The 12350-nt window shown below is 42.0% G+C and overlaps 1 protein-coding gene across 11 annotated transcripts in view; it reads right to left on the reverse strand.

The window, feature by feature from the left end:
* Positions 1-241: 241 nt before the first annotated feature.
* Positions 242-12350, reverse strand: part of PXYLP1 (2-phosphoxylose phosphatase 1) — a 112747-nt gene continuing 100638 nt past the window's right edge. For all 11 annotated transcript variants that reach the window (XM_086754990.1, XM_086754987.1, XM_086754989.1 and 8 more), the window contains 2 exons: positions 5343-5482; positions 242-2582 (listed from right to left, as the gene is read on the reverse strand). In XM_086754990.1, the coding sequence (XP_086611116.1) occupies positions 1651-2582; positions 5343-5482 (1072 nt within the window). In that variant the 3' untranslated portion in view covers positions 242-1650. The remainder of the gene's footprint in view (positions 2583-5342; positions 5483-12350) is intronic.

Below are 12350 nucleotides of genomic sequence, written 5' to 3' on the forward strand. Positions count from 1 at the left end.
GACAGAGCTCATCTCTTAGACAGAGAAAATAACTTTTCCAGAAGTTACTCATTCTAATGTGGTACAAAAGCCCCAAGTTTTCCATCATTTTTTCTATTTTGGTATTCATGAAATGTTTACTGCTGCTTCTCAGACTGGGAACCAGAAAATATTAAGTGCTAACGCAACAACCAGCTAACAACACACACTTACCTTGTCACTGCAAACAGCTAAGGAAGTCAGAATAAACATAACACACAAGTATACAAAGAGTCTCCAAAATTTTATTTCAAGAAACATGTTCAAATGCAGCATTGAAAACAGAGAGACTGGAATGCCAATAGTCAGAGAACTTAGCTGAGTTACTTTTTCTTTGATAAACTAGCACCGTTGAATCACAAGTCACAGACTAAATTATTTCTAGAGGCTTAAAATCCTCCACCATTATAAAATTTCTATCAGTTCTATTAAAAATTGGTTCTCAATTTGCTACCCCTAAAGAAATGAAAGCAGTTTGAAGTACAAGTTTTCGTATCTACTCATTGTTCAAGTTACTCATAAAAGACAGTTTATTCTTAAGTCTAAACATCCTGATCAAGGGGAAAAATGTCTAAAAGTGAGCTTCACAAGTAAGAAATATCTACTGTGTTATAAATACACACAGTACAATATGTACAAGTCTGATCTTACAAAAGAAGAGCTTCCTAGACCACAAAAATACTAACTCAACTACAAAATTTTCTTAGTATTTAGTCAAGGTGTCTCGAGCAGTCACTATATCACATTCCTAAAACACTGATTTGTTCCACAGCACAGCAGCTTGAACATGTTCACAATGGGAAGGAGCCCAACACTTCACCATAAAACTGATTTCTAATCCTAATTTCCCACTTAGGTTTCGTGGTAACGTTAGCGTTTGCTACCTATTTTAATGTCACAAGACCTTTAAGTATTTCTAGACTACGTCTGAACTATTCAAAGTGCTGAAAGTGCGATCAAAGAGTTGAGTTTTGTATCCGTCTGCCAGTGCCCCCTTCTCTGGCACCGGCAACAACAGCTAAGTATTTATAGGTCTGTGAGGTCAAGAAGGCACAGGCTCATTTGTGCACACCCAGGTGAGTATGCACAGACACACACATGCGCTTTGCTTTAAAGACCTGCCCCTAAACATTAAAAGGCTTCTTTTTGAGTAGGGAGCTTCAAAGTTCCTTGCAGACAGTTTAATGCAGATGCCTGGAATTCATAAAGACCTTGATACAAACTGCTTAAAACGACTGTAAGGGGGTGGTGAAAAAAAGAATGGTTTTGGTTTTAAACTTACAGCATCCAAGTATTGCTCTGGAACACAGAGAAACAAAGTCTACGCTCTCTCACTCTTTATCAAGTGACGTCCAGGTTACAGTAGTCCCTGTGATTTATCATTTCGTCACCATTAACACAGCGTATGTGAGCATACACATATACGTAACGCTCCCTCAGTATTTGTTCTTCTATTGGAGACCATCTGCAGCCTGAAGAAAAATAAAACTCTTTGAAGAAGATTTCGACCAATATCCTTTTGTACTTACACATACAAGTACAAGAAATAACAAAACGGAACTGCGCCTCAACCAGAACACAGACTTTTCACTGACATACAAGTTAATATCACTTCCTTTTCCCTTTCCTTCCCTACAGTGGTCTTCTACGACACGCATCGTAATAACTAGTGGTGTTAAAAACCAAGAACATATCCCTCTTGACAAAGCTGACAAATTTTTCTAGCGGGCACATTGGCTTGCTAGAACGTTTATAATAATCCTTGCAAAATGAGGTCTGGAACGTGACATCAGCGCCGTTATACAGGATGCGGATAAAGTGTTCTTTGGGTCTCTTCCCATCCTGCCACAGCTCAAAAACCAATCTGGCAGCAAACCTTGGAAATCTGGCCTCCGTAACGCCCAAGGCACTAAGAACAGGTGACAAGGTGACATCGTGTGCAGAGTAAAGAACAAACACTTCTTCTTTCTTGCCTTCTGCAATACGCTGCAACCGATTAACAGTCTGGTTGAGGAGAGGATGAGTAGCCAATAGTGCATACAAGAAATAAAGCTTCTTCTCCTGTCTTTCTCTCTCGTCCTCCAACTGATGCCTTTTGATGACTTTGAAGTGTTCCATACCAATGCAGCCAGCTTTGGTACATGGAAAACTGACGTTGTGGCAAAAATAGCACAAGAGAGAATCTATTGGGTTAGAAGCTCTCAGCTGCCTGGTGGGAATGCCTACAATCTTGGCCATATCCACATATATTTTCTCCAAATCACTGTTTTTCACCCGTAAACTGTACTGTCGGCGCTGTTCCTCTTCTAGGTAGTGGTTTCGCATAGGACAGTCACAGCTTCCAGAGCAAAAAATGGTACTCCACTGATGCCTCATGTTAATTTTCTTCCAGTCGAAATCTGGCAAAAAAGTGTAGAGCAGCGCCAACGCACTCTGCAGGGTTCGACTTTTTCCCGTAGTCTCCAAGTAGAGCTGTTTTGCTGTCCAGTCGCTCAGAAGCAGTTTATGTTTGTTGATATAAATGTCTCGCAATAGTTGCCCATTTCGCAAGTGTTGTACAACCCCTGAAAGAGAATGTTTTAAGAAATTACAATCTTCTTTGTTTTGGAGGAAAAAAAAAACAATACAGTTTGCAGTCTTACTGATAAATGAACAATTAGTTAAAAGGTTATGAACTTCAAAATTGACCTTAATAATTCAAACTGCTTGATAATTCTTACACTCATGTTCTGCCTTTACCCAACTGGAAAGGAAGAGGGTGTGTATCCTTCTCACACGCCAAAACCTTTCTCCAGAACCCACCTTGCTTGTGTTATCGTCTCACAGCAGCAAAGCAACAGGCATGAACCCTTCATGCACTAGAACATCCATATAACTTGCTACAGGCACCAGGAGTCCCAAATATTGGCTCAAGCTGTGTGCAACGCTGAATCCAGTTTCACACAAAACACGTTGTGGTAGGAGCAGTTCCTTGGTAACCTGACTAGACTTCTCCTGATGTCACTTTGGAAGACTTGACCCTGGCCTAACAAATATTTCTTCTGATGGAATCCCAAAACATGTGAGGATTTGGCATGTTTTGGACTAAAAAATACAAGAGATTCCTGAAAGACAGTTGGCAAGAGGAAAATGTTGTAAATTCCCGAATCTTCAACACTCTTTTCATTCTCTCTCCAAACCCACTGACTACCCAGACCCACTGTGGTAAGCTCTTTCGGTCATTGGTATTTACGGTAAAAAGAGCAACACAGTTCAAAGCAAGGTTTGGGAATAAAATGGAACGGATCAATGTTAAAATTTGAAAAGACACAGGAGAACAGAAAAGCATTAATAATGTGAATTTTCAAATTAAATTAATTAATGTTGAAGAGACAAATCCACACGTGACTAACCCTTTTCACAATCACATGTCTACGTGGTTCTGCAACAGTATGTTTCCACATGTTTGTGGAAAAGCACTTCTGTATTTTTATTTTTGACGCACTGATATGAACACATGCAGAAAAATAAGGGCAGCAAACAAACACACGAACTTCAGTTCATACCAGTTCAGCTGGCTGTTCTGAGTGGATGTTCTGGTTTTGTTAGTGAGGGGGGCCTAAGGTGGCAGCTTCTGTAGGAAACTGCTAGAAGTCGCTCCCCTTTGTTCAGTGGACTCGGCCGGGCCTAGGGCGGACCTGCTGCTGGCCAAGGCCGAGCCAATTGGTAGCAGAATGTCCCGTGATAACGCCTCTGCGATAACGTATTTAAGTAGGGGAAAACAGGAAAAAGAGGAGAAGATGTGAAGCAGCTGAGCGGGGGGCAGAGAGGGGGAGGCGCGAGCCTCATGGGCCTTGCAGGCCTCACCCTCTGGCCTCCCGCCGGGCAGCTGACTGGGCCCAACTCGGCCCGGCCCGGCTGCAAGAAGTGGAGAGGAGATGAGAAGTGAATAAGATGTAAAAAGGATCCTGAGAGGCGTCTGCCAGCCTGTTGTAAGGAACGGCTGCAGGCGCCAAGGTCAGTTCAGAAGGAGGGGGAGGAGTAATATGGCTCCTGGCCAAGATTCCTCTGCAACTCGTGGTGAAGACCATGGTGGAGCGGGTTGTCCCCCTGCAGCCCATGGAGGTCCACGGAGGGGCAGAGATCCACCTGCAGCTCGTGGAGGACCCCACGCCAGAGCAGGTGGAGGCCTGAAGGAGGCTGTGGCCCGTGGAGGGCCCGCTGGGGCAGCTGTTCTAGAGGGACTGCACCCCGTGGAAGAGATGACCCACGCCGGAGCAGTTTCACGGAGGACTGTGGCCCGTGGGAGGGACCCCACGCTGGAGCAGAGGAGGAATGCGAGGAGTTCTTCCCCCGACAATGATACAGCGGCGTAAAAAACAACGCGTGATGAACTGACCGCGACCCCCATTCCCTTTCCCCCCCCCCGTGCCGCTCGGGAGGGGAAGGTAGTAGAGATAATGTTAAGCCCGGGAAGAGGGAGGGGTGGGGGGAGGTTATCTTGTTCCCTGTCTCATTCTCCTGCTAATTTTAGAAATAAATGAATAGTTTTCCCCAAGTCGAGTCTGTTTTGCCCGTGACGGTAACTTTAAGGATTTCTCCCCGTCCTTATCTCAAACCTTGAGCCGTTTTTCTTATATCATCTCCCCCTGTTCTCTCAGAGGGTGGGGGGAGCGAGAGAGAGACTGCGTAGTCTGGTCCCGATCGGGGCTGAACTACGACAGTGGAGAACACAGACAATTCCAAGAGCTGTGGGAACTGTGAAAATCTGCTTCTTACAAACTGGCAACGTGTTTCTATACTTCTGTCTTCTTAGTTTTTGTTCCCCTCATATTTTTATCGCCTGCTGACAGCAGTCCCAGATCTCTTCCAAATGGCCCTTTTATCACTGCTCTGCTGCAGCACTACTTCCAGTTTCTCTCTCCAATCCCAAACTCTTTGGTCTCTTTCCCATATTCCCAGTGCCCCTAACACCGCAATAATCCTGGCTCTCCGCATACTTTTCTCTACACAGTCAACCCCCTGACTGCAACACTTGCAGTTACTCCCGTCTCCCCTACCCTTTTGGTACGGATCGACTAAACAATACATTCACTAGGCTTCAGCTGCCTTTCTATCAGTGGTAGCATTGACGATGTCTCAAAACTTCATTTTTTTAAGGAATAAAGTTAAAAGAGATGCCAAGTGTGATCAATTCGTAACAGCATAACCTAGGCTATCACCAACATTATAGACTTCCCATGAAAAAGCATTTATCTGAACGCAGACAAAAACAGAAGATCCCTTTTCATGCAGACTGTATTTAACAGAGCAGAAGAAAAGATGAAGCTGCTGCAGACGCTCACCTGTCTGCGTCAGCTCTCCCATTTCGCACAAGGAATGGCTGGGGTAACGTGGCAGGCTGCTCAGGGAACCATCCATTTGGGCTGCAGAGCCTTTGGACATGTGTTTAACGAAAGCTTCAAGCTGAGGATGAGAAGGTTTCCTAGACAGGTAAACAAAAATGTGAAAATCTTCGAAAAGCACACGGGAAAACAGCACCAGAGAGTCAGGTATTCGAAGCATGTCAGCTCAGAAATTTCATGGTGTGAGGTTATTTCCCACTGAGACAACATCTGCTCTTACTCAGGACTTTTCCAAGTATGCAAAAGAAATCAAACTACCTGCTAACCAGCAAGGAGCTAGAGGGAAATCGATGTCATGTTGAAATTAGGATACCTTTTGGTGAGAGACTTGGAAAGATTTTTTTGGTTTGGGTTTTTGGTTTTTGTTTTTTTTTTTTTTGACACAGTCACTAATACTATAAAATAATAAATCCTTAGCAAAAAAAAAAATACTCTCTCCAGTTTTTGAAGTACCATTGCACTTTTACACTACAGCCAAAGGCATTAACAGTCTGAAGAGGTTCAAATAACCCATGTTTTAGACAGATGATCTTGAAGGAATTCTCAAGTTCCGTAACGTACAATGCTGACTACAATCTCAGCCTTTATTTCTAATTATTTCCAGCTTCAAATCATATAGCACATGTAGCCTCAATTAAGTCGTACCCCGAAAGCAGTATTCGGTGGTCCCATTAAAATTGGAAGTCATAGATCTCCTGACCTGTTCTGCAGATTTCAAACACGCTACAGACTCATGTCACTGTTGTACTGCTGTGCTGAAAACTACATACACAAAAAAAGTCCACAAACAATGTAAACAATAGAGATTTATACCTTAACAAAAAAAAAAAAAAAAACAAAAAAAACCCCAAACTATGATCACACCTCTACAACAGAAATACATTACATAAGTGGGGATTTCTTTGTTAAATGTTGACGTTCAAAGAATGTCACACAATATCTCTACTTGTGTGCAGAATTAAATCAGAAACTGTTTGGCACGCCAACTCTGCCGCAGATGGTTCTCATTTTAATAAGACTTCCAGCCTGAATACAGTAAATATTTTTTCTATTGTTCACAGAGAATAAATATAGATATACATATATATATATATAAAAAGATAATTTTGGTCAGACAACTTTCACAGAAGCCTGAGTTTTGTGTTTATTGTTCATGTTTACACTTTGCTAGAATGAGAAACTGTTTTGATACAAAAATCTCAGGCCTAAAAAAACCTTCCAGAGTTGCAAGAAGCAGAAGAGGGAGCAGTAACACCACTGCAGGATGAATCAGTGTCCGGAATGAAAGTTTCCTAGGACAAAGACACTCACGCTTACATAGAAAAGCCAACTGCAAAACTCTTAAATGAGAGCACCTCTTGCAGAGCCCTGCTCACAGCACGCGTGTACAGGAGGTCTCATAAGAACCAGTGCCTCCGTCAATGAAAAGGTAGCCCGTTGTCATGTCAATTTATAAAGCTTGAACTTTCCACTATTTAATTTACCTTCAGAAAAAAAAAAAAAACTTGTGAGGAAAATGTTATGATAAATTGTGGTACAACCACCAGTAAGTAAAAATGTGAAATGAGACAAAAAGCAAAATGAGAGAAAAATATAAAAACCATCTTTCATTTTTACTTCAAATTGAAAGGACAAAATCAATCAATTTATGACATTCTAAGTGCATAGCCTCTTTTGTATATTATAATTTTAACAACACAAATTAAGATTAATATTTGAGAAGCAGAGCTACACAACAAAGGCTTTGTTCCTCTCTAGAGCAGTGGAAGCTTCCTGTTGCCCTAAGCATACATCAGAAAGCTTCATCCAGCTCCAGATGTGAGCTTCAAACAGAACTTTTTGTACATTTTAGCAAATAGCTTTTTTAACTTGTTACAGACGTCGCAGGCTGAACTATCAATTTTCTAAACTTTGCACTTGAAACAACTCTAAACATGAATAAACTATCAATCATAATTTCCCTAAAACACTGTTTACTTAATTAGCAAGTTCTGCAAATACACGTGCAAGAAAACCAAAAGTACCACATTATCCATTCTGCTTCTTTGCTTCCAAACCTGAATTCTAATGGAATCAAACTCATACTGATAAAAAGGAAAGAAAGAAAAGTATTTATCAGTGCTTTGCAAGAAGATTTATTTAAATAACTGCAGGCAAGATACATGAACATCCAAGATAAAATGATACAATGTATGAGAATTTATAAAACTCTATTGCAATGTATTAATGTCCCTCATTTCATATACGTATGTAGATGCAAGTTACTTAACTTTGATTTATACTATTTTTAAAGTGAGCACAAGTTAAGCATATGCTTGCAGAAGTGAATTGTAAAATGTGACTGTTAGACGTATTTCTGAACACAAATTCAAAGCTTCCTACTTATGAAATATATTTCAGAAGAAGAAAAAAATAAAAATCAAACAACAGAAATAACAGCCATTCTGCCTGAAGGGGACAGACATCCCAGGCTACAATATCCTTTTATCCTGAACATAATCCTCACATATGTAACCAAATTCTGAACATGCCAGCAATTCTCCTGATTAAGCCCATATAACTGAGCAAATAGAAACTTGTTTTTCTCATCAGCAAAATTTACAGCACCATTCAGGCTACTAGCCAACAAGTGATTCCCCCTCACCGCCCGAAGATTTTTATTGAGGCTATGAATCCTCCTGGTGAATTGGCCAATTTACAGCTGCCGCGGGAGATGGAGTATCTAGGCAACACAGCTGAGACTGCTGGGACTGCCTGCGCAGGAAGGAACGAAAATTACTCAATTGTGGAGTTGAAAAGACCAAAATATCCTTAAAATTTTATTTCCGTAAAATTAACTAGAAAATAAAAATGGGCTAAGGAGATATTCTTCTGTAACTTGTGGGACATTATGATGGTAAGCTACCACATTTGGGAAATGGATGAATACAATAAATATTCCATATTTTGTCAGATCATGGAATGGCTTTTCACCTAACACGACAAGTAATAGCCGTACTTTTTCCTAATTTTGAACATTTACTTCCCATTTTTAATGTATGTTGATTTGCCTTTTAATGATTTTTTTTTCATAAAAGAAAATAAATTTCATCTGTAACAAAACTGAGGATGCTTCTTTCCCCTCAAATAATGAATTCAGCTTGTCTTTTTGTTATGTACAATCTGAGATAATAGATCCCAGATTTAATAGCGTAGTTTTCACGTATCAGCATTAAAATGAACCACCATTTAAATCCCCATTCAACATTTAAGTATCTTCTTTGTAAAGGTCTTAAAAAGCTTTAATACTGAAAGAAATCATACTGTGCAAGTATTTGAACTATATGTGTATTTCTGCCAGCAACTGAGCTGACATCCTTCCATAAAAATTTCCCTTTTCCCTGAGGAGTTTAGATTTTAAAAAAAGAATAATAATAATAACAATACCTTTATGTTTTTGTATGAGAAGCAAACACTAACTGGCTGGTTGTTCTGAATTAGGACAGCAAAGTGAGAAACGCAGTACCAGAGGGAGCATATGCACTTGACACCTCCAAAAATCTGCTGATGGATTTTGGGTGGCTTCGCTATAACGGCACAAAATACTGTGTCAGAAGCATAAATGAAGATACATGTACTGCATCTATCACATATGTGCCAAGGTATGAAATATAACTCACACAGCTCAACATTAAGTTTAAATAGATTGTATAACAAAGCCTCAAATCAATTACTAAGAGTTATTTATTTAAAAGGTAAAATTGAATAGTTAATCAAGTAGAAAACTAACAGCAGATCATGGATGCTCCACAGAGTTGAGGAGGGGTAAACCTTTTATCCATCTTACCTCCATCACTGCACAGCGCTGCCCTCTCACTGCACCATGGAGTTCTGCAGGAGATTTATGTGCCTCAGGAAAGAACTTGTGGAGGTGGACACTGGTACCAATGAGATACTGATTTTTTTTTCCTTCCCAGATGGCGTTTATCTATGCAAATGTCACTTTTGTTAGCAAATGCAGAATTTGCAAAAGCCAAGAGGACCAAACTTCTCGCAAGGAGCCGCAGAACCCTTGGTATGTCACTTGGTGAGTGAATGTGAGCACGCCAGGCACGCGCGAAGCTTCTGGCAAATGAGCATCACCTTTTTGTAATCATGTCGTACCAAATTCTGTCTGCTAGCTGAACCAATAGCAAGCCCCTTTTCTCTTTACTTAAAATGAAAAGAAAAAAAAAATTATAACTTCAAGCAAAAATGTGTTTTCTGTGAAGTTCAAATGTACAAAACCCTAAAACTATACTGTTTCCTTTTCAGAAGGTAAATCAGTGAAAAGAGCCACTAAAACCAACAACAGATTACTGTAGTCTACAAAAGAGATGCTTAAGACAGCATGAATACTGTTGGGGCTTATTTAGTTATATCAATCTTACAGCTCGGACATTTTTACAACAAACTCTACAGTGATCCAGTCCACTGCTCTTCTGAGTCTTCAGCGAAGTCAGAAGAGGCCTCAGGAGACCTTTCTTCACCTACTTCTGGCCTGGATCATGCTCTGACTGCGTTTCAAGTCAATCCACACCTCCTTTAGCTCACAGTATGATACTTGCCTCTCCCACGCATTTCTCTCATTTTTTCTGGCAGTTTCAAGACATGTGCATATTGAACCTAAAATTCAAATACTTGTTACCAAGCTTCTTACAACAAACATCAACACCTCTCAAAATGCCTTACGCATTGCTAATTAACCCAGCGTACTATCAAATTGTAGCAGTCTTTTGAAAGCATTTTAGTATCTTCCAACAAGCATTTCTTCTCCAACTCACATACAAACTCAATGAAGAAACATTGTTTGTTTGGTTTTTTTCCCCACTTTTCACAGTAGCAATATAAGATACAAAAGGAAAGAGAAGCAGGAGATTAATTTATTCCTCCCCATCAGCAAACACTGCAATGGAAGTATTTTCATAACATCATTCAATTAATTTTCTTGCGGAAAAAAATGTATCTATTATTCAGTTCCCTTTGGCATTTGCATCCCGAACAATGAAATTAATAATAATAATATTAACTGAAGTTTTAGATGGAAGACATCTCCCAAGCATTTAATCCATTTGCTTGTATTCATTCCACACTCACATGTCACAAGCCATAACTCACAAACCTGAAGTGTGACCTCAAGGCTGTTTTGCATACCCATTAGAAGTCCACAGGGCTGTAGCATAATCTGCTTAATTAATGAATTCCATCAGCTGAATGCCAAGTCAAATAACGAACAGACTGAATATGAGCAGCATAATTATCTGAAACTGAAGTCCAGAAAGCTTAAACAAGCCAGACTTGCAATCAGGCATCTCAGCGTGATTATATAGCGTCAAGAAACCTCCAGGTCCAAGGCAGCAGTTCTCTACCTTGGATTACTCTCCATATACATACGTTTACAATCAAGCACCAAATTTACATCAGAAAGGAGCATGAGCCTGGCAGCCAAACGCAGCAAACAGCTTCCCGATGTTACAGTGAGAAACGTTCCATTCAAAACCACGGCAGAAACAGTAACGACTCCAGCTGTATCCAGAAAGGTCGGCTTTAACACATCTGGACAGATGGTACAGAGCCAGCTCCTTCAGCCTTTCTGCTGCTCTTTCAAGGTCATGGAATCATAGAAAGGTTTGGGTTGGAAGGGACATTCAAAGCCCATCCAGTCCAACCCCCCTGCCAGAAGCAGGGACATCTCCAACCAGATCAGGTTGCTCACAGCCCCGTCCAACCTGGCCTGGAATGTTTCCAGGGATGGGGCCTCCACCACCTCTCTGGGCAGCCTGGGCCAGTGCTCCGCCATCCTCATTGTAAATTTTTTCCTAATATCTAATCTGAATCTACCTCCCTCTATTTTAAAACCATTACCCCTCGTCCTGTCACAACAGGCCCTGCTGAAGAGTTTTTCCCCATCTTTCCTGCAGCCCCCTTTAGGCACTGGAAGGCTGCTCTCCCTGGAACCTCCTCTTCTCCAGGCTGAACAGCCCCAACTCTCTCAGCCTGGCCTCACAGGAGAGGTGCTCCAGCCCTCTCATCATCTTCATAGCCTCCTGTGGACTCACTCCAACTGCTCCATGTCCTTCTTGTGCTGGGGGCTCCAGAACTGGACACAGTACTCCAGGTGGGGTCTCACCAGGGCAGAGCAGAGGGGCAGAATCCCCTCCCTCGACCTGCTGGCCACGCTCCTCTTGATGCAGCCCAGGATGCGGTTGGCCTTCTGGGCTGCAAGGGTGCATTGCCAGCTCACATTGAGCTTCTCATCCACCAGCACTCCCAAGTCCCTCTCCTCAGGGCTGCTCTCAATTCATTCCCCGCCCAGCCTGTATTCGTGCCTGGGATTGCCATGACCCAGGTGCAGGACCTTGCACTTGGCCTGGTTGAACTTCATGAGGTTGGCACGGGCCCACCTCTCCAGCCTGTCAAGGTCCCTCTGGATGGCATCCCTTCCTTCCAGAGTGTCCACCACACCGCACAGCTTGGTGTCGTCGGTGAACTTGCTGAGGGCGCACTCTATCCCACTGTCCATGTCGCTGACAAAGATGTTGAACAGGGCCGGGCCCAGCACGGACCCCTGAGAAACGCCACTCATCACTGGTCTCCACCTACACACTGAGCTGTTGACCACCACTCTCTGAGTGCGGCCATCCAGCCAATTCCTTATCCACCGAGTGGTCCATCCATCAAACCCATGTCTCTCCAGTTTAGAGAGAAGGATGTCGTGCGGGACAGTGTCAAATGCCTTGCACAAGTCCAGGTAGATTATATCCGTTGCTTGTCCCTTATCCACGAATGCTGTAACCCCATCACAGAAGACCACCAGATTGGTCAGGCACAATTTGCCCTTAGTGAAGCCATGTTGGCTGTCACCAGTCACCTCCTTATTTTCCACGTGCCTTAGCATGGTTTCCAGGAGAATCTGCTCCATGATCTCAT

The sequence above is a fragment of the Chlamydotis macqueenii genome, chromosome 9 (assembly GCF_036417535.1).
Source record: "Chlamydotis macqueenii isolate bChlMac1 chromosome 9, bChlMac1.mat, whole genome shotgun sequence".
NCBI lineage: Eukaryota > Metazoa > Chordata > Aves > Otidiformes > Otididae > Chlamydotis > Chlamydotis macqueenii.